This window comes from Nerophis lumbriciformis, linkage group LG02 (assembly GCF_033978685.3).
Source record: "Nerophis lumbriciformis linkage group LG02, RoL_Nlum_v2.1, whole genome shotgun sequence".
In the NCBI taxonomy this organism is placed as follows: Eukaryota; Metazoa; Chordata; class Actinopteri; order Syngnathiformes; family Syngnathidae; genus Nerophis; species Nerophis lumbriciformis.
Window position 1 is genome coordinate 46,943,028 of NC_084549.2, and position 26,207 is coordinate 46,969,234.

At 39.2% G+C, this 26,207-nt stretch overlaps 1 protein-coding gene across 2 annotated transcripts in view; it reads right to left on the reverse strand.

Annotated features, from left to right (window-relative positions):
• ctu2 (cytosolic thiouridylase subunit 2 homolog (S. pombe)) overlaps positions 1 to 26,207 on the reverse strand; it is a 59,866-nt gene that overhangs the window by 31,603 nt on the left and 2,056 nt on the right. The window contains exons 2-6 of one of the 2 annotated variants that reach the window (XM_061963679.1): positions 25,684 to 25,758; positions 24,377 to 24,455; positions 24,224 to 24,283; positions 5,210 to 5,270; positions 5,027 to 5,136 (exon numbers count right to left, since the gene is read on the reverse strand). In XM_061963679.1, the coding sequence (XP_061819663.1) occupies positions 5,027 to 5,136; positions 5,210 to 5,270; positions 24,224 to 24,283; positions 24,377 to 24,455; positions 25,684 to 25,758 (385 nt within the window). The remainder of the gene's footprint in view (positions 1 to 5,026; positions 5,137 to 5,209; positions 5,271 to 24,223; positions 24,284 to 24,376; positions 24,456 to 25,683; positions 25,759 to 26,207) is intronic. The other variant, XM_061963687.1, reaches the window with a different exon arrangement.

The window sequence follows — 26,207 nt, forward strand, 5'->3', positions numbered from 1 at the left end:
TTGTGTAATGATGACAACGTATACTCACGCGGACGATTGACTCGTTGATGGTGATGGCAAGAACGCTGTCGGGTGTTTTCTTTTCAAATGTTCGTTCATAGCCGTTGTGCTGCTATGATAGGCCATTTCCGCTTGGCACAGTGTGCATACAACAACATTATTAGCAGAGGTGGGTAGAGTAGCCAGAAATTGTACTCAAGTAAAAGTACTGTTACTTTAGAGATTTATTACTCAAGTAACAGTAAGGAGTAGTCACCCAAATATTTACTTGAGTAAAAGTAAAAAGTATGTTGTGAAAAAACTACTCAAGTACTGAGTAACTGATGAGTAACATACACACACATATCATATATATATATATATATATATATATATATATATATATATATATATATACACACATATATATATATATATATATATATACACACACACACACACACACACACACACACATACAGTATATATATATATATATATATATATATATATATATATATATATATATATATATACACACACATATATATATATATACATACATTGATATATGCAGTATATAATTTATATTTATTTATTTTGCCGTTTTTGTTTACATGTTAAAGGTGTTTTAATGAATATACATGCATGTTTAACACATATAGATTCCTTTCTTTCATGAAGACAAGAATATAAGTTGGTGTATTACCTGATTCTGATGACTTGCATTGATTGTAATCAGACAGTAGTGATGATAACGTCCACGTTTTCAAATGGAGGAGAAAAAAAGTTCCTCCTTTCTGTCTAATACTACATGAAAGTGGTTGGTTTTTGGCATCTTATTTGTCCAGCTTCCATATTCGCTTTTATACACTTTACAAGAAATACATTGGGGCAAACTCCGTAGCTTGCTGGCTTGTTTGCGCTGGCTTTCGAAAACTCTTATTTTGAAAGCGCAGGCGCGATGGAGCAGCACTTTTATTGTGAAGACAGGAACTGTGTAGTCAGTCTTTTGGCTTTTGACGGGATGTACGGTTGAAATAAAAAAGGGGCTTTTTTCCTTCACACTTTTGATTGATTGATTGGAACTTTTATTAGTAGATTGCACAGTACAGTACATATTCCGTACAATTGACCACTAAATGGTAACACCCCAATACGTTTTTCAACTTGTTTAAGTCAGGTCATGTGACCCCTGGCTCTGTTTGATTGGTCCAACGTCACCAGTGACTGCATCTGATTGGTGGAACGGAGTGAACGTCACCAGTGACTGTATTTGTTGAAACGCAGGCACTATGAAGGTCTGTCTGACAGACCAAAACAAACAAAGCGTGCTTTAACAGATCGATAAAAATTAGTAGCGAGCTGAATGTAGATAAAAGTAGCGTTTCTTCTTAGGCCGTTTATTGAAATACTCCCACACTTTTGACGACTTTTGGCGTGCTTTTTTCCCCTCGCTCGCACCGATCGCATCGTCTGCTTTGCGCTCCGCCATGACGGTAGTGTGACGTAAATATGCGACGCGTCGACGCACAAAAACGGCGTCGATGTATTTACGTAACCGATGACGTCGACTACGTCGACGCGTCGTTTCAGCCCTAATATATATATATATATATATATATATATATATATACACACACACACACACACACACACACACACATATATATATATAACATGTAATAACAGACACGTTCATAACTTTATGTAATATCAATCAATCAATCAAAGTTTACTTATATAGCCCTAAATCACGAGTGTCTCAAAAGGGCTGCACAAGCCCCAATATGTTCAATATTCCCTGTTTTTTGGTCATTTTATGCATTATCGTAACTTATTTCTCTAGCAAATGTATTTCCGTTCCAATAGCAACGCACTTCCGACTTCCGGCAACAAATGTGTGTTCCTACTTCTGCAGACAAACGTGTGTGTTCTAAACATGGCAGACTCGGTAACAGACAACAAAGATTTTAGCCAAATGAGGATTCACAATTCACCTTATCTTTTTTAACCTAAATATATGGAGGATGAACTGCTGGTTATAGAAGCGAGCACGAAGAAAGGGTAAATTGTTGCAGCAGACTGAAGCAAGAGAATCATGACCGGCGTGACTTGACGTTGCAAATGTGGAATTTGGGAGTCAGGCTGTGCAGACATAAATGCGTGCTCACCCAAAATCAACTGGAAAAAAACATCCCCGGCCAGCTTGACCAAATGATATGACATGTATCATTCAATTCATCATGATACATGCAGGACGTCATGCTTCTTATTACAACTACATTCACTGTCGAGCAATCTGTGTACAAACAAAACATGGAATGTAGGCTAATACTTTACAGACACTGTAATATGAATGTTCATGTTTTTCAGTCATTATAGATTTGTGTCCTATCGCATTGCAAAAGCTATCTTACGGCTAATTTTGTAGTATGCCGTCGCAAGGCGATGTGGTACTACGCTAGATAAACAGTACCTCAGTGTTCGCTGTTACAGTAACAATGTCGCTACAGCTTGGTTATTATGCAGGTTACGAAATGTAGTAAAAGTATTGTTGGGTGTTGTTTTTGGGTGCAATTTTAACGTGATTTAGAGTCAGAATAGATTGGTCCCATTGGCTGCATTGCTAGCCACCTAGAACGAGACGATTTTTTACAAAATACAATGCAAAAAAATCCCAAAACCTCTTGTCTTCTTGTCTCTCATAAGGATTGTGAGCGATAGGCAACATTCCAAAAGAAGCGAGGTTCCCCATTGAAACCTTTAGTATATCAGTATGTGAAATTAAATAATGGAATGGATTAAGTGAATACATCAATGTACTAATATGATGCAGTTTAAGAAACTGTTCGAACAAGTATTTCTAAAGTACTAGAAAGAAAACAAAATATTACCCATTTCAGTAAGTGACTCGTAACTGAATTAACTATTTATGATGAGAACTGATGTATTTACAACACATTGGTGTATGTTGTGTACTAATTGAGAACAGGAAGTGAACATATGTGTTAGTAATTGCTCTGAAGTAGAAGTAGGGGTAGGATTAAATAAGTCTTGCTTTTTCTTATTTCTTTTTTGGACATGATGTAAATAAATATTTTTAATATGGAAAAAATGTGATGTATCATATTGATACTGTACACATGTTCGAAATAAACTTCAACCAACCAACCATCACTCGCTCAGATAGTAATACGTTCACCGCCACAAAAACAACTCTTTTGTATTATGACACATTCGAGTTCTACTCAGGATGGATTGAGGATGTTTCAAGTAGCTTTTTAGTTGATTTGTATTTCCCCCGGTTTTTTGTGTGCTTTCACACCATGCGATGCGCCGCGACCAGCTGGCTTTGTGTCGCCTTGGAAACTCTCAAAACAAAAATGGCGCTTTTCGCTTTGCAGAACGCAGATTTTATTACCTCCGCTATAGAGGTTATGTTTTGGCCTGGGCTTGTTTGTCTGTTTGTCAGCAGCATAACTCAACCAGCTATGGACAGATTTGATGTCCAAAAACATATTAACGAACATACTCCACTTCCTATTTACAGCGCTCAACGCCTTGCTGGTCCTGCGCTGCGCAGAGAATTTTCGAAGATGTAGTTTATTTACAGTTTATTTACGACGCTAAAATGACAGAAAAAAACTACATCCACCAAGTTTTCGTTTGATAGTCACACGTCACGGTATAAGTGAGAAAAATTTGAAACCGAAATACGGCGGTATTTACAATGTCGTTACATCCCTACTTAATTGTGTTTCATTACATCCCTCAAATCATGTCCAATTCTATTCAAAATCTGCAAGGTATGTGAAAATACTGTCGAAACATTACAAAATAAACAAATTCAGTGTGCCATTTTGGATATTTCGCTCCAAATATTTTCGGCAATATCCTAGATTCTACGTCACTATAGAAACGCTAGTGCACTCTGACCATATTATCAGATTAGTCATACTGGAAATACGCACAATTTGAAAAGAGATGTGCTGTCTATCATTAACAATCCTTATGTAAAACAAAAACACATACGTTTGGCTTTTTTTTTAATGCATTCGAAATCGTGAATAAATTGCTAACAATTGAGTCAACAGATTGAGGGTCCTATATAGCGCCCATTTATACTCAATTTGCATGCCGTGACCTGAAAATTTACCAAATATGAACACTATTTTTAATTATAAGTGGCCACTTAGACGGCCTATTTCAGCGGCGCATTGATAGCAGTGAGGTAATGCTAGTTTAAACTGCTATTGTTGACACACTGAGCCGACGGCTGTTTTGTCTCAAACTAGCTAAAAGTAAACTTTTGATTATAACTCATGCATCTCTTACCTGGTAGTAGCCAAATGTGGCCATGGACCTACAGGCCACAGTGAGATTGATACTATTTGGATCATATCTATTTATTCACAAACTTTGGAAGTCTTTTGGTGTCATAAATTACATATATATGATATTAGCTTCAATATAGAGGCAAGTTGTTTTTCCACTCTACTGGTACTTTAGTAGCCTAAATACAAAAAAGTTATGTTCAAAGATGTGTTATTTGTTTTCCTAGTAATATAAAATAAAAGACACCAGAATAGCTGACGACAACAAAGTAAAAAGACTATCGTAAATTCCGGACTATAAGCCGCTACTTTTTTCCCAGGCTTTGAACCCTGCGGCTTATAAAACAGTGCGGCTAATTTATGGATTTGTCTTCTCTGACGGCCGGTTACAAAGTAAATAATGTTTTGAAAACAAGCAAACATACTGAATAGATGTGTTTGTCATTTTTGTGTTGCGCTGTTGAAAAAAAAGCATCATGTTTAAAAACATTTAATTAAAACAAACTAATTGTTCAGTTATAAAAACGTAATAAAAACATTAACATTATCTGTCTAGGGTACACTTATCAATGACGACAAATTATATGTATCTGCGATTAATCACGATCAATTTTGAGTTACCGGTAACTATGAACATACATTAATCGCTACTAAATATTATAATCGTTTGACACCCTTAGCAAATATATGATGTCGTAATAGACTGCTACCTGTTCCAGAGGCAGGATGTGAAAGGGGAATCCCGTGGCTTTAAACATATCCTCCATCTTTGCCACCGTTAGCCGTCTCTCCTCCACAGACTGACCCAAAGCACCACCCTCTGGGAACAAATACAAACACAAACATGTTCAGTTTCATCTTTGCAAGCTGGTACAAGTTCGATTTAGAAGTACCATCAACATAGATGATGCCAGGCAAGAATCTCAACCTTTTGTGAGCACTCTGACTCAAACCCTGGAAAAAAGGGAGGGAGAAATATCATAAATAAGACAAAAATGATCAGTTAAAAAACTAATTAACAGCCTTGCTCTTAAACAAAATAAACGTTTGGAAAAAGTGTTTAGTTTTCTTTAAAATGTAATTCATATGCTACAATGCATTGCCCTAACATTTAACAAGTATGCAGGGTTTCCCCTACACTGCCAAGATACCTGTGGCGGTGGGGGCGTGGCCACAATGACAGAATAATTTGCATAATTCGCTATGATGATTTGATTGTCTTCAAAAAGGCTAAAAAAAATGTGTGCATACATTTAAAACACATTTGTTTTTATTAATTAGTATTAACATATATTTTATCGTTTTGCCATATTTTTAATTGCTTTTTGTAAAAGGTACTTTGTTTACATTTTTTCAAGTGTTTACAGACTTCTAATGACTTTTTTAAATTAAAAACAACGAGCAACAAATGTAGCATCTTCTTCTGGTATTATTATAGATTGTACTCGTGTTTAGAAACTCTACTTCTGTCCTTCGATGTCCATGACTAAAGAGGTTGAAGTGAGCATGACGTCACACTTACTTCGCACTGTTGCTCTAGTTGGACTTTCTCTTTTTAAAAGCCGCCACTGTCCTCTTATTATTTGCACGTTTTGTAGATGGCTGTCCGCGCATGTATATCTGCAATATATATATAAAAATCACATCCACATCGTGATTTTTATGCTGTCATGCTGACAAAGCTCCAGACAATGACGTGAGTTTTGTTCACATTTGGTTTCGGTAGCGCGGTTTTCGGTGATCAAAGTCTTTTTTCAGTGGTCACGTTTTCTCAATAGTGCGCAAATAATAGATATACATCAATTCATACTATAATGACCAGCTAATGTTAATGTTTTATGTTCGTATGGTTTGTATTTGATGTCAGTTTTTCCCATTTTTATAAACACGCTGTCCGTGCCTGAGGTGATTGGCGGAGAATGAGGAAGTGGTGTTGTATGTTTTCACGGGAGGTAAAACCTGTTGCAATTGTGACGTTTGTTATCATAAGATTGGCAATAAAAGTTAAAAATAGCGCCAGGCTTTGTGTGATTTCTTCTGGGGGCTACAATGTATTATATTACTTTAATTTGTTTTCAAGTTAAAAAAAACAACAAAAAACCTTACTTTCAAGGTGTGGCGTAACAAAAATGATGTGGGAACGTGCCATATTCAGTTATATTCAGGAGAAGAGTATGTTCCTGTAACATGTAGTTTTGTTGGGTATAATACAAACTTATATACTGTATAGTATACTGTAAATAGTTTCATAATGTTCTGCCTTCAAATAATAAGTAAGTAAATAAGTAATCAAATGTAAATCATGATCACGATTTTGGCTGCTATAATTAAGTGAGGGTGATTGTCGGCAAAATTAACGTTTAAAAAGCAGGCTCTGCTGCATGCAACCAACAGCCAACCACCAGGGGGTGAATGAAAAACCGGGGACTCATGTGAGTGATTGAGAAAGAGTGAGAGAGTGAGATGTAAGATGGGAGAAGAGGGTGAAAATACAGCATATTTTGAGGGGGAGCAACTTAGCAGCTGGTCACCAACTTGTCCATTCTAAACTTTAGTGGTAGATCCTGAAAATATTGGGGAAAATAACACTATCACATTGGTCAGTGCCCTACCTTCCTGACGAGTGACCCACAGAATGCAAACAAGCACATATTTAAACCCTGGAACACGCTTGCCTCAACGCCAAGCTCAGTTTCCAAAAAACTGAAAATGATTCCGCGCCCAAGAGGCAACATTTTATTTGGCCAAAGACATGTCCTATAAAAACTGTGAGAAGTATATTGTGTTTCTTGTAGTGTCCATCCATCCATCCATCTTCTTCCGCTTATCCGAGGTCGGGTCGCGGGGGCAGTAGCCTAAGCAGGGAAGCCCAGACTTCCCTCTCCCCAGCCACTTCGTCCAGCTCTTCCTGTGGGACCCCGAGGCGTTCCCAGGCCAGCCGGGAGACATAGTCTTCCCAATGTGTCCTGGGTCTTCCCCGCGGCCTCCTACCGGTCGGACGTGCCCTAAACACCTCCCTAGGGAGGCGTTCGGGTGGCATCCTGACCAGATGCCCGAACCACCTCATCTGGCTCCTCTCGATGTGGAGGAGCAGCGGCTTTACTTTGAGCTCCCCCCGGATGGCAGAGCTTCTCACCCTATCTCTAAGGGAGAGCCCCGCCACCCGGCGGAGGAAACTCATTTCGGCCGCTTGTACCCGTGATCTTGTCCTTTCGGTCATAACCCAAAGCTCATGACCATAGGTGAGGATGGGAACGTAGATCGACCGGTAAATTGAGAGCTTTGCCTTCCGGCTCAGCTCCTTCTTCACCACAACGGATCGATACAGCGTCCGCATTACTGAAGACGCCGCACCGATCCGCCTGTCGATCTCACGATCCACTCTTCCCTCACTCGTGAACAAGTAGTTCACGAGTAGTGTGTGTCATATAAATTCATTTGTTTGCACTTTATGATTGCACGTTGCAATGCCATAATCATTACCAGCTAGCTCTTTGTTAAATGTTATTTTATCACTTATAATTTATTTTTATATTAAGTTTCCATTGGAAATGAAAGCCTTATTTACATACTGTTTGTTTAAAAGGGGTCATATGATATTTTTGGAAAAATTCTAATATTTCCTTGTGGTTTACATAACTTGTAATGGTGGTTCTTTGGTCAAAATTTGGCATAGATTATATTTTACAGACCATCTTTAAGCCGCTTTCTGACCGTCTATTCAGGATGCGCCGTTTTGTGGTCTTTATTTATGTGCCTCCACTTTGACAGTGTCTTCTTCCTACCACCCATATTGTAGTTTTTATTACTTTCTTACCAAGTCTACTGACAGACATAAGTGTGAACTAGAGTTGTACGGCATACTGCTACTACTTAAGTATCGCGGTACTAATGAATCATAAACGGTACTATACTTCCTCTAAAAAATACCGGTTCCCTTTTTTGTTCCCCCAACAGAGGAGCATGTTCGGCAACGCAAACGCACGGAGTACTTAAAAGCAGACTGTGTAGACAGAAACGGAAGAATGGACGCCTTTTGGCTTAAAAACTTAAAGCAGAGTGTGTAGACAGAAACGGAAGAATGGACGCATTTTGGCTTAAAAACTAACGATAAAGGTGAAGCTATAACACGGAAACACCGCTCAGCAAGAGGTGTTTTAAAACACGGCTAGTTACTTCTAAATCACTAATCCTCGCCTCCGTGGCGACAAAGTACGTTTCTTGAAAGTATCATCCCTGCAAGACAAGGAATAGCTAAACATGCTTCACTACACACCGTAGGAGGATACAATAGCTCACCGCTAACAAGCTGGTGTTCCTCAATGTAAACAAATGCCATTGGTGGATCTACACCTGACATCCACTGTAATGATACCAAGTACAAGAGCGTATCTAGTGGATACTACAATGATTACATCAATATGTTTATCATCACAAAGTCTTTTTTCCTTTAAAAAATGTATGTTTAATAACTCAAAATATACGTTTATGGACACATGAGGACTTTGAAAATGACCAATGTATGATCCTGTAACTACTTGGTATCGGATCGATGCCCACATTTGTGGCATCATCCAAAACTTATGTAAAGCATCCAAACCACAGAAGATTAAGTGTTTATTACACTTTAAAAGAAGCGTAGATGGAACATGTTAAAACAGAAAATAACCAAATATTAACAGTAAATGAACAACAAGATTCATAATCCATTTCCTACTGCTTGTCCTTCATAATTTTGACAAAATAATAGAATGAGAAATGACAATATGTTACTGCACACGTCAGCAGACAAATACGCGTTATTTTTTATATACAGTAACTCAGTTGCCGTTACTGCATGATGCGTTACTGCGTTATTTTACGTTATTTTTTATGTAGTATCGGCTAGAAACAGAAGATCTGAATGTGTTTTATTGCAGCGCTGCGGTGTCGGAAAAGAAGAGGCATGCTTTGTGTGGGTGGGGGGCTCCCAGACCGTAGTCGAGGAGCGCAGGGGAGACGTTCCTCCAGGGCCTATGTACTTCGGGGCTAACAACCTTCACTTTACCTGGAAGTGGGTCTTTATAGCTCCGGACTCGATGGTGAATGACGAGGCCGGCGGTTTGTTGCAACTTTGTGCCCTCAGCCATCCACCAAGCTAGATCACCTGCACGCGCTCCCTCACTTCTCTCGCCCACTCACTCACTGACGTCACTCACCTCACATGCTGTCATATCTTAAAGGGCCACACGCACGCACGCACGCACGCACACACACACACACACACACACGCTACTCATAACAACTAACAAGACATCATGGCGAAGCCAGAAGTTGAGTTTCTTAACATTCTCACTACTTTTCTTTTGTCGAGCACAAAGAAAAGAACATTTTAGTTAAATGTAAGTTGAGTCTTGGATCAAAAATCCCATCTACTTAAAGTTAAAGTGGCAATGATTGACACACACACACTAGGTGTGGCAAAATTATTCTCTGCATTTGACCCATCACCCTTGATCACCCCCTGGGAGGTGAGGGGAGCAGCGAGCAGCAGCAGTGACCGCGCCCGGGAATACAGCCCAAAACAGCAATTAAAATCTGCTGAAACAGCTACAAAAGCAACATGCTTCGACGAAGCTAGTAAAGAGAGACAGACTCTGATGCCACTTCACCGCCACCTAAAGATTTTAACGGAGGCACTGCTAGCCACGACAACATTGATAGAGCCATTGCAGTGTATGTGCTAGAAGACATGCAGGCTATTTATACAGTGGAGTCACCCGATTTCAGGCAGCTAATTAGCATGATACCGGCGTCAAACAGCAAATGGCACGGAAAACATGTTCCAAGTACCTGGACAGTGAGTACATAAACATGGAAAGTGAGCTAAAGAAGACACTCCAAACTCTGCCTCTGCTCATCATTCATCATTGAAGGTACACACTCTATGTCAATTTTCTTATGTACTCTTTCATTCTAAACTTCTAGAGTGTTTGATTATCACATCACTCTAAATGTATAGACTATAAAGTTCACAAACATAAAGAGGGATCCTAGTGGGCCAGGGCAATCTTTCCTTATCTCTAAACTAAAACTGAGGAAATGTGTAGAGTGTTCTGGGCTTCAGTACAGTGTTGATCTCCTGAAGACATGATTTTATTTCCGAATTCCTTGAGAGAAAAAAAATGCCTTGTTAGGCTTTGTGTATGTCATGTGTGCCTTCCTTGGGTGAAGCCAGGTTTACTGCTATGTTGTTATTATGCTGTTGGAATAATTGTTTGTAAGTTATCACAAAAGAAACGTTGTATTATGAATGCTGTCTTTCGAGGCCTAACAAGAGGAAGAAGGCTCGTAAAACTCCACTGTGATTTCAACACGGACAGATGGCAGGATCTGCTCAACTTCCAGAGGAACTCTCTTTGAAGCGTTAAACGAACTCTCTCTGAAGTATTTCACAAACTCTCTTCCAACTGTTTGGTGACCGAGGTCAACGCTGTTTACGAACCGCTGCCCTCTTGAAGTCACTGTGGTCAGGAGACGGGAGGGGTTATCCATTGTCCTCCAACACCTGCCCCAGCTGGATCCAGGAAGAGTCCAAGCCCGAGAAATCCTCTTCTTGGACTTCAAAGCGACCGAAAACAATGACTCTTTTACACACTTACCATTCCTGCTGTGACATGTGTTGGTGCGTGAACATTGAACATCTGAATAAAGGAGGTGACGAAAACCTTCTTCGTCAGAGCGTGGTGCAGGACTGTACAGAGAGTGCAGTGACCATGTCTCTCCTCAATATTGAGTCCAAATTGAATTCTGTCTCTGTTTGATTCCTTGCCTTTTGTCTTGTTTAACAGATGTCCTCAGTGTTTGAACGTGACATCTAATTGGTCCTTCGAGCCGGATTCCAACACGTCTGACGATTCCAGCAAGAGTGAGTGAAACCAGAAAGACCATGGCATCCAAATCCTGATTGAGGAACTGCTTTTTCTTCATTTCGGGCTGGAATTGAAAGACTGACGGAAATCCAAGGACAAGAGGAAGGAAGGCAGAAAGCAGTGAGTACGTTTTAAATTGACGAAGAAAGAAACGACTAAGAAAAAGCGTGTGACTGAGGGTTACGACGCATAAACAAACCCTGTAAATCCTAGGCTCTAACAGGTAAAAAGGCCAAATAATTAGAGGGACGTCGGAGTCCAACGTCCATGAGTATTAAAATTTTAAATAAAAACTGAATTAAAATAAAAACTGAAGAGGCCAAAATACTGCAGGTAAACGGAACCGCGAAAACTGGAATCCGTAATATCCATAAACAAACATACTAGGGGGTGTCGGGGCCTACAATAATTTGAAATATCCGTGAACCATTATCCTGAGGACGACGGAGTCCAACAGGCCTAAAATGGTCTATTCAGAATAAAAACTGAATTTTGTCCGTAAAAAAACAATAACCTGGAGGGCGACGGGATCCTCATGTCATGAAACATTGAAATTTCCGTAGATCAATATACTGAAAGGTGTGAATGTGAGAGTGTGTGGGAGTAATCGCCATTAGGCTATCACTCCATATTAAAGTTGTAAGAAGTAAATAGTGGGTTATTGTGGATGCTCTAGGCAAGACACCTCCACTGGGGAACCATCTCCAGTAGAAGCGACTTGTACCACAATAATAAATTAAACCACTATCTTACAACAAAGACAAAAGTAATCCTTATAAGTTCGGCTCTGTAGGGGACGACGGATTACTCCAAATTCTCAAAATGAAAAGAGGGACACAAAGAAACGCAGATCTAATATGGTCTATTACAATCTATTTAAACCAAAATAGAAGACAACAACCACGTCAGCGGTTACACCCGACTGCGTGTTGGCGTTGCAGCAGAGAAGGGCATTTTGCAAGAAACTGCCCTGAAAAAAAGAAAACATTTAAATAGGAGACATCCAAATCTCCGAAGACCACACGAAAAGACAAATAAATTGATAATAAGGACATACTAAATTATGAGGACTTAAGTAAAAAAAAAAAAACAGCGAGTAAATTAAAGATAATAATATAAATAAAGGGTAAAGAAATACAATTTTTGTGTGACACCGGAGCATGTAAAAGTTAAAGAAGTTAAAGTACCAATGATTGTCACACACACACTAGGTGTGGCGAAATTATTCTCTGCATTTGACCCATCACCCTTGATCACCCCCTGGGAGGTGAGGGGAGCATGTAGAGAATAAAATGACTGTGCTAGGTTTAGCAATAGTATCAGATTATGAAGGAGGTTCAAATAAAAATAAAAATAGGTTAAAAGAAAAAGCAAATAGGAGAAAAAATCTCAAAGAGCTAAAATGAGATAAAAGTAAAAATAGATGAAGAAATGGGAAGAAATCAATAAGAAGAATTAATGCAAAATGGAATAAACTAATGTGTACGACAGAGATAATGGGGGTATTGAAATAAGAGATGAAGAAAAGGTAGACTGAAGATATACATGTATGTTTGGATATATAAAGAGCGCTTTTATATATACAAATATATATATGTATAATTAAATAATGGAACAAATAAAAACCTAGATTAATAACTATAATAAGAGTTGAGATGTATAGTATGATAAAATGATAAAGTGGGTTACATGTTTATTAGCTGAGGAAAGAAGAGATAAAAAAGAAAAAAGAAGAGAAATCTCTTCAAGTGTTGCTGACCTTTGCCCTTAAGAGTGCACTCACGCACTTACACACCACCGTGTGTGTGTGTGTGCGTGGCGCAGTGGGGAGGTGTGAAAGTGAATTTATTACATGTAAATTTAAAGTAGTTTTAACTTTGAAGTGTAGTATAACATTCTTAAGTTAGATTATGTTTTAGACATTTGCAACACCATACATCTGAGTGTTGAGCTAAGATAAGATAAGGACATAACATAGAATAAATAAGGAGGTATGGCAATCAGGAAAACTATCAGCTAGCGATAGACAACTGTTTGCTTTGAATATTATTGAATAGTAATTGCACATAAAAAATATAAACAATGGGAAGAATGTAAATTCTGAGTGTAAAAGTATAGATTAAGTGTCATATAGACAGTTAAGTGAGTTTAAAACATTACTTAAGAAATACATAAAGTAAGATGTATAACATTTGAATTAGGAGGAAAAATAACATTAGCGTTATTAAATCATCTACATAGTGAAAGACACAAAATAAGCAAAATAAAGGTCCAATTATGCAAAAGAGAAGTAAAGAATCTAGAACGTTCTCTAAACAAAAATGGACGCACTATTGTGGAAAATAGAAAAACTAAGTACGACAAGTACAAAAACCACAAATAAAGAAGCAAATGAGGTAATTTCTAGGATTAACTAATTATTGTTGAAGTTGGATACCAAATGATGCTGAAATAGTAGCTCCTTTAAGTAAATTAATGAAAAATTTTAATCATCTGTAGAGTGGAATTCAGAAGCTAAAGCAGCATTCTGTGAAATAAAAATATAACAGAATGTGCGGTTGTTACAGTAACGAAATTTTTTAAAGCTATCAAATGACCATCAAATTGCTCAATGCAAGCGGCAGAACTAGAAGCACTAATAGAAGCATGTAAAGTAATGAAAGATCAAAAGGTCACAATATATATAAAGATAGCCAAAATATAGGAATGATAAAGTCAACAGGAAAATCTGTAACACATTGGAGAACTGATAAAAAAAAAAAAGAGAGAAAAATAATTAGTAGAAGCAGTACAGCTACCAACTAAAATAGTAATATGCAAATGTAAGACACACACCAAAGGAACAGATACAGTATCAATAGGAAATGTGTTTGCTGACAAAACAGCAAAACAAGTAACAGAAAAGGAAATACAAATTTCAAACAAACTAGTGACATGAATAATGATATACTAAAAGATATGCAACAACAAAGTACTCCAAAAGAAAAAGATAAATGGAAAAAAAACGGAGTCACGTTGAACAAAGAAGACATCTATGTATGTCCAGACAATAAACCAATCTTACAAAGAAAAAATCTATATAAGTGGGTAGCAGTTTTGAGCCAAGGTTGAACTCATGGCTCAACAGGAGGGATATGAATACCCTTATACAGAAGTACTATACTTCCTATAGTTTAATTCTTATAAAAAAAAATTGTATAAAACATCTATGCAATTAACTAAATAAGAGTGAAGGAAAACATTATTGTCTGGTCATAGTAGATGCATTTTCAAAGTAGGTAGAAATATTTCCTAAAGGAAAAGCAGATGTGCTGACAGTAGCAAAAGCATTATGCAAATATTTAGTAAAAATGTACATTAACATTACAAGTACAACATGACTAACACCATTTGAAAGATAGTGGAAAGACCAAGCTAAATACACTTAGCCCATTGTAAAAGGTCATATAATGGGGAAAAAGTATTTGGAATTGTATTTGTGTTATCAAAGGGACATGTTAACTAGCACACTACAAATTCCACTGTGACAAAGTTGTAAGCATACCATTTGATTGTGTGTCAAAGTTTGTTAATAATTGGTTCCTGTTTTGGTAATTAATTTGTTCCTTATGGCGGAGCAAGTGGGAAAGGCTACAAAAACTGATTGTGTTGTATGTATAAGCCCAGACAATTACTCAAGATGAGTCAAAAAAAAAAAAAAGTTGAATTGAAGTAATGAGCAAAACAAAATTGACCCTGTAGCTAAAGAGACAAAACAGAAACCAATATTTGATAAATATGTGAAAAAAGCTAATTATACCTGCATTAACATGCAAGGCTCTGTACAACAGTTAGGAAGCGTATCATCAGATAACTGCATACACATAGTAAATGTATCAATATTTGTACAAGAATTGTTAACACGCCTGAACAGTTTGATATCTGAACATTGGAAAATAACTAGACATGATGTAAACTGGCAAAGTGTTGTAGATCCAACTTATATTGATGGGTGTCCAAAGAAGTATATCTGACGACTATAAATTGGTAAATCAAGTTGCAGCTGAATTTTAATCATACGTCTACTGGTGGTGTACGATTAACAAGAATGTTGACAGAATAAACTACGTCCACTACAATGTACAGAGATTGGAAAATTACACAGGCCAAGACTTGAAGCCGTCGCTAATCAACTCGCCACCGCGACCTTCCTTATGGCTTTTCAAAACCGTATGGCGCTGGACATGTTGTTAGCGGAAAGAGGGGGTGTGTGCGCAATATTTGGTGAACAGTGTTGCACGTTCATACCAAACAACACCAATGCAGAAGGTAGCCTGACCAAAGCAATGGAAGGCCTGCACACCCTTAACGGTAAACTGAAAGAGCATTCAGGCATAGATACATCTATGTGGGAGGGGTGGTTGGACGTGTTTGGCAAATACAAGTCTTTGGTATCTGGTATCTATGGCCGTGTTCAGCAATACTGACGTTGTGTGGATGTTGTTGTATTCCCTGTCTGTTCTCTGTTTAACCATCTGATTACCACAGCGATTAGCCCAGCAGATGATAAAGCTGTTCAGATGTACTTCCTGGTGGACGACAAGGAAGATGAATCTGAAGACGAGGATACCTACCAGGATGGTGTTCCTGATTTATTTTCATAAATATGAGGAAAAATGTATGTTCAATTCTGAGTGTAAACATAACTTTGTCGTAAGGAAATTAACCATTAACTGAAAATTGCAAGAAGAAGTTATTAGGGATAAGGAGATTATGGGAACGTTTTTTGCGATAAACAGGAGGGAATTGTTGGAATAATTGTTTGTAAGTTATCACAAAAGAAACGTTGTATTATGAATGCTGTCTTTCGAGGCCTAACAAGAGGAAGAAGGCTCGTAAAACTCCACTGTGATTTCAACACGGACAGATGGCAGGATCTGCTCAACTTCCAGAGGAACTCTCTTTGAAGTGTTAAACGAACTCTCTCTGAAGTATTTCACAAACTCTCTTCCAACTGTTTGGTGACCGAGGTCAACGCTGTTTACGACCCGCTGCCCTCTTGAAGTCACTGTGGTCAGGAGACGGGAGGGGTTATCCATTGTCCTCCAACACCTGCCCCAGCTGGATCCAGGAAGAGCCCAAGCCCGAGAAATCCTCTTCTTGGACTTCAAAGCGACCGAAAACAATGACTCTTTTACACACTTACCATTCCTGCTGTGACATGTGTTGGTGCGTGAACATTGAACATCTGAATAAAGGAGGTGACGAAAACCTTCTTCGTCAGAGCGTGGTGCAGGATTGTACAGAGAGTGCAGTGGCCATGTCTCTCCTCAATTGAGTCCAAAATTGAATTCTGTCTCTGTTTGATTCCTTGCCTTTTGTCTTGTTTAACAGATGTCCTCAGTGTTTGAACGTGACATACGCTGTTTGTTACTTATGTATGTTATGTTGCAGCTATTTAAAATAGTTTTGTCAATTTGTTCTGGGCTGAAATAAATTGGCCCTTTGAAACATATCTTTGTCTTTGTGTGTTGTATGTAGACAACATTCCTTAGCAGAGTTCACTGATGCAAATGCATGTCAAGATGATCAACAGATTGTATTATTCTCCAGTGCAATAACAGTACTGAAATGAAGGCTAAAGGGGCATTAATGGGAGCTTTAAAAAAAAAAAAAAAAAAGTAGAAAAAGTAACTAAATAGTTACTTTTCACAGAAACGCATTACTTTTTGGTGTAAGTAAATGAGTTAGTAACTGAGTTACTTTTGAAATAAAGTAACTAGTAACTGTAGCTAGTTACTGGTTTTCAGTAACTAACCCAACACTGCGTGGAAATGTGCAATGCCTCCATAGCTGCCGTCCGTACATTTCTATATGATGTGGATACTTTAGCGACACACAGAGGTGATGCTGGGTAACAGTTCACATAACATTTTTTACCAACTTTTAATTCTCAGGTTGATTGATGTGCACATCAAAGACATATGAACGATTAACAACCTACCTGGCCTCCCAATGCATTTAATGCTTCATATTCATATTAATATTTGTGACGACGTTTATTAATGTACAGTATGGAGGCAATCATTTGGCCACCTATTGCTGTCACAATGTGTTTTGTGACTCCAGCGCCAGCCTGGCCAGTCGAGCGGACAGCAGCCGCTGTAGCGGAACCCCAGACTGGGTGATGGTGGAGGGCCGGGCCGACTATTTTATGTACGGCTACTGCCGCAAGAAGCTCTCCTGTTTTGTTATAATAAATTTAATAAACAAACAACAGTCAAAGTCTTTCGTATCCTTTTTGATAGCGCTGGCATGTTTAAAATTAAAAGATTGCATTAAACTAAATTACATAATTTTCACATGAAACTAATCTCCAGGTGTGGCGGGCTATTGTATGAACACATTTTGTTGTAAGTTACTAGAGATGCGCGGATAGGCAATTATTTCATCCGCAACCGCATCAGAAAGTCGTCAACCATCTGCAATCCACCCGATCTAACATTTGATCAGAACCGCATCCGCCCGCACCCGCCCGTTGTTATATATCTAATATAGACGATGCAAGGCATTAGTGAGGTTATAAAGCTTTTGCCTGTTAAAGAAAGGAGACTGATCCAATGCAGCACAGACATTCGCGTGCCACGCTGTCACAACCCAGACGCACACCAGTGCGCAATCATATGGGAGCCGCGCTGAGCGCACCTCCAAGCGCGTCTCGCTGCCGGCGACGGCCGGGTATATGGGCCCGACGCTCCAGCGCCATCCATTTTCAGGGCTAGTTGATTCGGCAGGTGGGTTGTTACACACTCCTTAGCGGGTTCCAACTTCCATGGCCACCGTCCTAGCTGCTGTCTATATCAACCAGGGTGAGCCCCACCCCTTTCGTGAGCGCACTGCGCGCGGAGTGACCCCTGTTACGCGCCCCCGGCAACAGGGGTGGCGGGCAGGTAAGCTGCGCGGGCGGAGCGCGCGGAGTGACCCCTGTTACGAGCCCCCGGCCACGGGGGTGGCGGGCAGGTAAGCTGCTTACCTGCTGCGCGTGACGCCGGCCGCGGCGAAGGCGGACGAGGCGGGGTGTCGGTGCGGTGGGCGCGGTGGTGACCCTGGACGTGCGTCGGGCCCTTCTCGCGGATCGCCTCAGCTACGGCTCCCGGTGGGGCCCTCTCGGGGGAAGGGGCCTCGGTCCCGGACCCCGGCGAGGCGTCCCTTCTCCGCTCCGTAAAAGTGTCCATCTCTTTTTCTTTTTTTTTTTCTCTTGTGGCATATGCTGCAGGTGCCTGCTCGTTTTTCGTATGTGGGTAACAACATTTAACTATGTATATATATTTCCGAATTGGTTTAACTGCCACCCGCCTGAATCTATTTAAAATCTAATTTTTTTTTATTTCAACCACCCGACCCGACCCGCGGATAAAATCTAATTTTTTTTAATTTCCTCCGCCCGATCTGCGGATAATCCGCGGACTCCGCGGTTGTGCCTGCAAACCGCGCATCTCTATAAGTTACACAATATAATTTGTGAAGAAGGAAGGGGAGACCCGCCTAGATAGTTGCAGGAACTATCTTGTTTTACTCCTGATACCCAACCATTTCTTGTTTTATTTCAGCCTGTCTGCGGTTTTCGCAGCACACAGCATTTCAGTATTTCAACCCGCTGTCGTTCGCTTCAAGCACGAGAAAGAAGCACCTCCTACTGACTTGTGATTGGACAGAGCATGCAGTTCTCAGTCACATGATTTATATACATATATATATATATATGATTTGCTTGCTTATAAGGAAGGGGGCATGGCCTGGGTGTGCAAAGCAACCTACTGCGGCCAATTTCAAGTTGATTGCGATGTAACAAAGAAATGTGCTTGGATTTGTGCGTGCGAACACTTGAAGACATCCAAATTTTTGCGTGCGTACGCCGTTCTCTGGATTTAAACGCACATCTATTTTTGGTGGGAAATCCACGCAACTCTGGTTCTGTAAGGCCCGAGAACTGGCCGACTACGTCACCGCAGACCATCCAGGTTGTAACTGATACTCTAATTCAGATATACGAGAAAATGTCGCAGAAGAGCCTAATTTTGGCAGTCATTCAATTAAGATGCCCAGATGATGTAGGTAGGGCTATTCAACTAAATTGTTCTAGGGGTCACAGTTCCAGAAACCTAAGGATTGGGGGCAGGCTTTCTCCCTTCAATTTTAATTTGAGAGCTACATGTCCTTGGTAATTAACATTTGTTATTAGTCAGTTTATTTTGCCAGAGTTACACATTTCAAAAAAGAAACTAGCACTCTTGTGTAAAATAAAAATGTATGTAAAATACGAGTGTTCACTGCAGTGAACGCTGGCATTTAGGGGGTTAAAATGTCAATGCAAGGATCTGCCACTGTGATGGTTCAAGTTCCTCGATACGACAGGAGCATTTCAGAGATTTTATTTTATATAATTTGCTGCAAAAATGTGAAAGTCCTTCACAAGTGTTGAACTGAACTGAAACCAAACTCAATCTGGTGCAATTCTCTGGCCCCTGGCCTGACAGTTAAATAGCTCTGTTGTTGAGTGCATACAGTATATAGACGTGGAGGCCATACACACTGCTAAGACTGATTTTAAGTTGTTTTGGGACATTTACACAGGTTGGAATCAGTCTGCACAGCCGTACGGGAGCCAAGGGGTCACCACACAGTCAGGAGATCGGGGCAATCTGGGTTTGAGTCTCTGTTTAGACATCCCTGTGTGGAGTTTACATGTTGCAACGTTCTCCACATTCGTGCGTGGGTTTTCTCTGAGTAGTCCGGCTTCCTCCCACATTCCAAATATACTGTATACATGTTAGGTCAATTGAAGACTCTAAATTAAATGTGACTGTGAACGGTTGTTTGTCTACACCAGGTCTGGCGGCCCGCCAAAGCTTTTCATTTGGCCCACCAAACATCACACCAATAGGCTTGATGAAACCATTAAATTAGGGTTGATCATGTATGCAGTACTCCCACCACCCCGCAGGGGGCAACAGCGAGGCATATGTGTCACAATGAAGCAGCAATGGGGTGAGTAGAAGAATACTCATTCAATTCTGAAAAAAAAAATCTAAATAAATTGCAAAACTAGGACTTTTAACAACGACTGGACAACAAAGTATGAATGTTCTGTCCCGAGCAAGTGCTCGAGTCATTGTTTTCTGGCAGACCTTTTAAGCGACAAACACGTTGATCCAGACAAGCAGCAATAATGGTAGAAATCCCAGCGTAAAAGCTTCATCACGAAACTTGGTCAAACATTTGTAAGTAGATATTGTGCATAAAGATATTTTGTTTGTTTTGTATTGAAATTGCTGACTTCGCAAAGTCTTTTGTATTTGTGGTCATGTTGGTATTTGAGGACTCTGCCGATCAAACAAAGTTTGATACATGTAGCATTAAATTTGACCACGCTACACCTTAGGTCACATTCATTGTGTGCAATGTTTGGTGTGTGAATGTTGTGTAATTTCTATATGTGTAAATATTTGTAGTATTTGTGTGACTATATTAACACTTAACATTCTATTTTATTTATCTAATATACACAGTGGACACTATGTAAAATACACCATGGACGTTGTACTTTTGTAATGTTTATTCTATGTTTATATTTTTTGTCTTACAAACCTAAGTGAAGGAAGAAGTGTAAAGAAAAATAAAACTGAGGAAGGAAAATAACTCAAAAGAAGCAACATCAATCCTCAAAACTTCTGGAGCTTGTGTTTCTTCATGCTTTTAACTAGCTGCACTCGGTGAAAACGATTAGGGAGGGCAGAATAACTAATTTATTGATGGTGCAGTGTGAAAGGCGATGTGTTTACTTTGCAATTAAGTAAACGCAGTCTCAAAGAAATATAACCTGCGGAGGCACTTTCTGACGAAACATCCACATTTCGATGTCCGTCCCCTGAACCCTTGGGCTCTTGAAACGGTGGCCCTCTTCATTTTGTAGTTTTGTAGCAAATCCCTATTCAATCAGTAATTTTTTTTTTAAATGTCACTGCTGTTTGCACTCCCTGTACATTAGCGTATTTTCATATATTCTGATGGACTGCTCATGTGACATACAATGATAACTGAAAAGTGTTCACTAGACTACAAAATTGTTATGAGCTGTGATGAGATCTCGTGTCACAAGATTATGCAAGACTAAAATGTGACAATATTTCTCTTTTAAAAGGTTACACATGTAAGAATGTGGCCAGAAATGGTACTGCAATCACGGTCAAAATTTTGTAGTCCCCTCCCACTCTATGACTGAGGTTGCCAGCCTCGCAGCCGAATCCGAATCTTACTCCAAGAAACTTCAAATGGCAATTGACGAGTTCTACACTGTAGATTTCTCTTGTTTATGCTTCTTGCAAGATGGTTAACTAAGTCATTATGCCACATTTTACTGATGATTCGTGAGCGTGAAATACAACCTGTGTGAGTAGGAAACCTATTGGCGGTCTTTTTTTTTTTTTTTACACGTGACTTTTGCGACACTTCTGCCATGTAAGATTTGAGCAAGCGCATCCAGATTCATGAACGTGTAAAACGTGTGCGCATTCAGAAGTGCGTGTGTGTAATACAATCTGCGTGCGTGTATCTATGGTGGGCCTTCATGTAGACACCACACAATTTATACCAGAGACAACATACAGCTGAGGTGCGTGAAAGAGAGACGCCAAGACCCGCCTTACGTTGTTTCTGATAGGTTTAAGTTGCAGTGTTTTCCGTGGTTTGGTAAAATGTAGTCACAGTGAATTGATGGCTTTGTCTGGAATTGGTTATTTCAAACAATCAATCAGAGTTACGCAAACTACAGCAAGCTGCGAAAACCACAGTGTACTATTATGAAAAAAATAGAGTAGTGAATGGGGAAAATAAGCAGTAGAAATGTCAAATGTGGTGTGTTGCGTGAGAAAGGGTTAAATTGTGTGACTGTCACACTCTGACTTCAAGCAGAATAACATGATCAGTGGCTGCAAGGCGCCGACTAGTGGTGAGTATAAGGAAAGGCAAGGGGGAGTTACAGACAGACAATTACAGTATTACAGACCCACAAATCTGGATGTGCTTGCTCAAATCTTCCATGGCAGAAGTGTCGCAAATGTCATGTGTAAGTGGACATTGGCGGCATACGAAGCTTTTTAACCCAGAAAAAAACATAAATTAACTGCATCATTGTACACAACTGCTGGGTTCAAAGCGCGTGAAAAAAATAGCGGCTTATAGTCTAGGGATGTCTCGATCCGATATTTGGATCGGATCGGCTGCCGATATTTGCCAAAAATTGCGTATCGGCAAGGCATGGGAAAATGCCGATCCAGATCCAGTTTTAAAAAAAACTCCGGTCCGTGTTTTCCAACGCACCTATTTAAATAATACATTCCACTTTTCTGCTGCTCCGTAATTTCCGTTCCGCATTTTCCAGCACACCTTCAACACATCCACAATTCTCACGCAGTTGCTTTTAGCTGCTGGCATTACACGACAGGCTCTTCTCACTCTTTCCTGTGTCTCCCTCTCACAGACAGCGAGCGCACCTTCTTACACATGTCACATACTGTCACGTCATACGTCACATACGTATGCGTCCTCTCCCAGCAGAGAGCGAGGTAGCGGCATGGCTAACGTTAGCTGTGATGCTAGCGCAGCCGCTAAGGTGCGCGCCTGCTCAAGCGTCCTCTGCGCACGGCAAATCTATGCCACGCACAAAATCAAATAAAAAAATAAGCGCATAACAATTTTCGACACACGGACACGACAGAGAAAACAGTTTTCGTCATCATTGTTCAAATATTGTGACGTCTGTCGAGACGCTTATCTCCATTCGGTGCCACACGTCCAGACTCCACACCATCAAAATGGCAAAAATTTCCACATCAACACCGTATGAAAAAATTAGTGATTTTTTTAGTTGTGATTTCCTTCTCTGCATGAAAGTTTAAAAGTAGCATATATTAATACAGTATGAAGAAGAATGTTTTAATGTAGACATGCAAGCCTTGAAAGAACATTTTGAAAACCAGGACTACATTTCCTGCAAATGGGTGCATTTCTACCCTATATTTTAACTTTAGATTTATTCTCATATCAAACTCTTTTGGCTGTCTTTTTGACACTTACATCAGGCGTCCCCCTCCACACCCTGGATTATAAATAATGTAAATAATTCAATGTGATTATCTTGCGTGATGACTGTATTATGATGATAGTATATATCTGATAGTATATATCTGTATCATGAATCAATTTAAGTGGACCCCGACTTAAACAAGTTGAAAAACTTATTGGGGTGTTACCATTTAGTGGTCAATTGTACGGAATATGTACTTCACTGTGCAACCTACTAATAAAAGTCTCAATCAATCAATCAAAACACATAGAATCATCATACTGATGTGATTATATGCATCAAGTGTTCATTCAAGGCTAAGGCAAAATATCGAGATATATATTGTGTATCGCAATATGGCCTTAAAATATCGCAATATTAAAAAAAGGCCAGATCGCCCAGCCCTAGTTCAATGATGCCATTTCTGTTTGTCATGTATAATTTTGTCTATTTTGTGTTTATCCTTGAATAAACAGGTCAGTTTCTTGTTACCAACCATTGTGTATTATTCAAACTCACCTAATTCAGCTGGCTAGTTGTTATCAAGAGTACTAAAATCCTTTTCAACATGATTCTGACAACTAAGTAGGCTAAATAACTTTAAACTTTAATACATGCTCGGATAGGCCAGTATCGGTATCGGTCAGTATCGGTATCGGATCGGAAATGCAAAAACAATATCGGTATTGGATCGGAAGTGCAAAAACCTGGATCGGGACATCCCTATTATAGACCAAAAACTACGTTGATGTTAAAATCTTATCTCATCTCATGAACCCAATATCATGTATCGTCTGAGTGTATCTGCACGACCCTAGTTCTTAATATTATCATTATTAATGCTGATTTCGGATATTTTAAAACGTTCACAAAAGGGAGATGGGCAGACTGACCTCTTGGACTTGGTGAAGCATTGAACTGGAAGAAGGTCCTCCAGATACTGCAAGCAGCACCTAAATGCAGGAAAAAAAGAGCAGATATGTGAGCTTTCTGAAACGAATGTACCAAAACAAAACTGAAGGTTTTAGAACACAAACTCAGCAAACCTTTTCTCCAGGGAAAATTATCCTGTTTTTTCCCAGCATAGCCCTGAATTTGTGACGGAAGTACTGGTCGAAACAGTCCCTGATGAAAATCCATACAAAAGTAAGACAATTCTTCACAAAGCTTTGATAGCATGTAAAAGTGCGCACATGAGGAGGTAGTTAGTTGGCGTTTTACTTTATCAATTAAATTATAATTTTAGGCTTTCAAATAGGGATACATGATTATGGGCATAATACAAATACTTTTTTTTATCAATCTTGAAATCACAATTATATGTTATTTTAGGTAAACAGTAGAGGTGGGGGAAATAATCGATTTTTAGATGCATCGCAATTCGGATATAGACGATTACAAAATCAATTAGGAAACTTCATTAATCGATAATCAATGTATTTATTGTACATAATAAAGTAACACAGACAGTTCTAAAATTTGGCTGACTGCAGCGAGCCACCTCACAGAGAGATCCGACCAGCTCCTTTATTATAAGGCACTTATATTCCAGTTTTGCACACATTTCTATTAATCTAATAAATGTAATGGGAACTAAATTACTGTTTCTAATCACAAATGCACTGTTTTTAAAAGTTGCAAGTGATAATTGATTATTTAGTGGAACAAAAAGAATTGTAAAACTACATCAATACACACAAGTTAAAAGATGCATCAATAATCGATTTTATATCGAATCGTGAGATGCCCAAAGATTCCCACCTCTAGTAAACAGTGTTAGAAAGGCGCGTAAACCTGACGTCATATAATCTGTTATGAAATCTAATAAAAAGGGCTAAATAAGTGTTATGTATATATTTAAACACAAATGTTCCTTATAAGTATTATGACTTCAGCTTTTTTATTACATTAAAGCCTTTGATTGTTTTTCGGGGCCATAAAAAACATCAATTGGACACCCCCGCTCAAATGATAACGATACTTGTAAGAAACAGTTTATTTGCCGCCATGGAGGCGAGGATTACTGAAGGTACATTAGCTGCTTGCTCGCTAGCGAGGACGCTACATTTGTTTGCTTGTCGTCAAAATTTGTGGTACACAGTTAGGTGTCATCAACATGCATATCCTTTATACACCTCCCAGGGGGTGATCAAGGGTGATGGGTCAAATGCAGAGAATAATTTCGCCACACCTGGTGACAATCATTGGCACTTTAACACTTTAACTTGTATCTTATATCAATTATACTGCGCAACTCTACAAGGTGGTATTCAAGTTATTTCAATGTTATTGTGTACTTAGGTGAAAAAGTTTTAATTAACTACTGTGAATAGACAAATAATGCATGTCTTACCTGCAGTATTTGTCTCCTGCTCTGATGACCACCACAGCAAGCACCTCCTTGCATTTGACACATTTCTTTGACACGCTAACAAGAGGACAAAGCAATTGACATTTTAAAGCGCTATTTTATGTTGAAGACAAGCATGACAACCACTTCTTTGAAAATAGTTGAGACCAAAATGCTCAGTGTTGTATACAAAGCTTAAAATGTGTTATTACTCGGGATGTGACAATACAATTATCTCACAAAATGAAACGATACATAATATTGGGGTAACAAGAATGAGATGAGATTTTGTTTTCGGCCTTTTATAATTTTGTATGCATGAACTTTTAACTGTTGAACTTGTTTCCACAAATAAACAGTACAATTAAACAATCTAAAACTTCCCCACATCTGCGGTCCCCTCCAAGGTTTCCTATTGTTATCCCATTGGGTTGAGTTTTTTCTTGCCCTGATGTGGGATCTGAGCCAAGGACGTCGTTGTGGCTTGTGCAGCCCTTTGAGACACTCGTGATTTAGGGCTATATGAG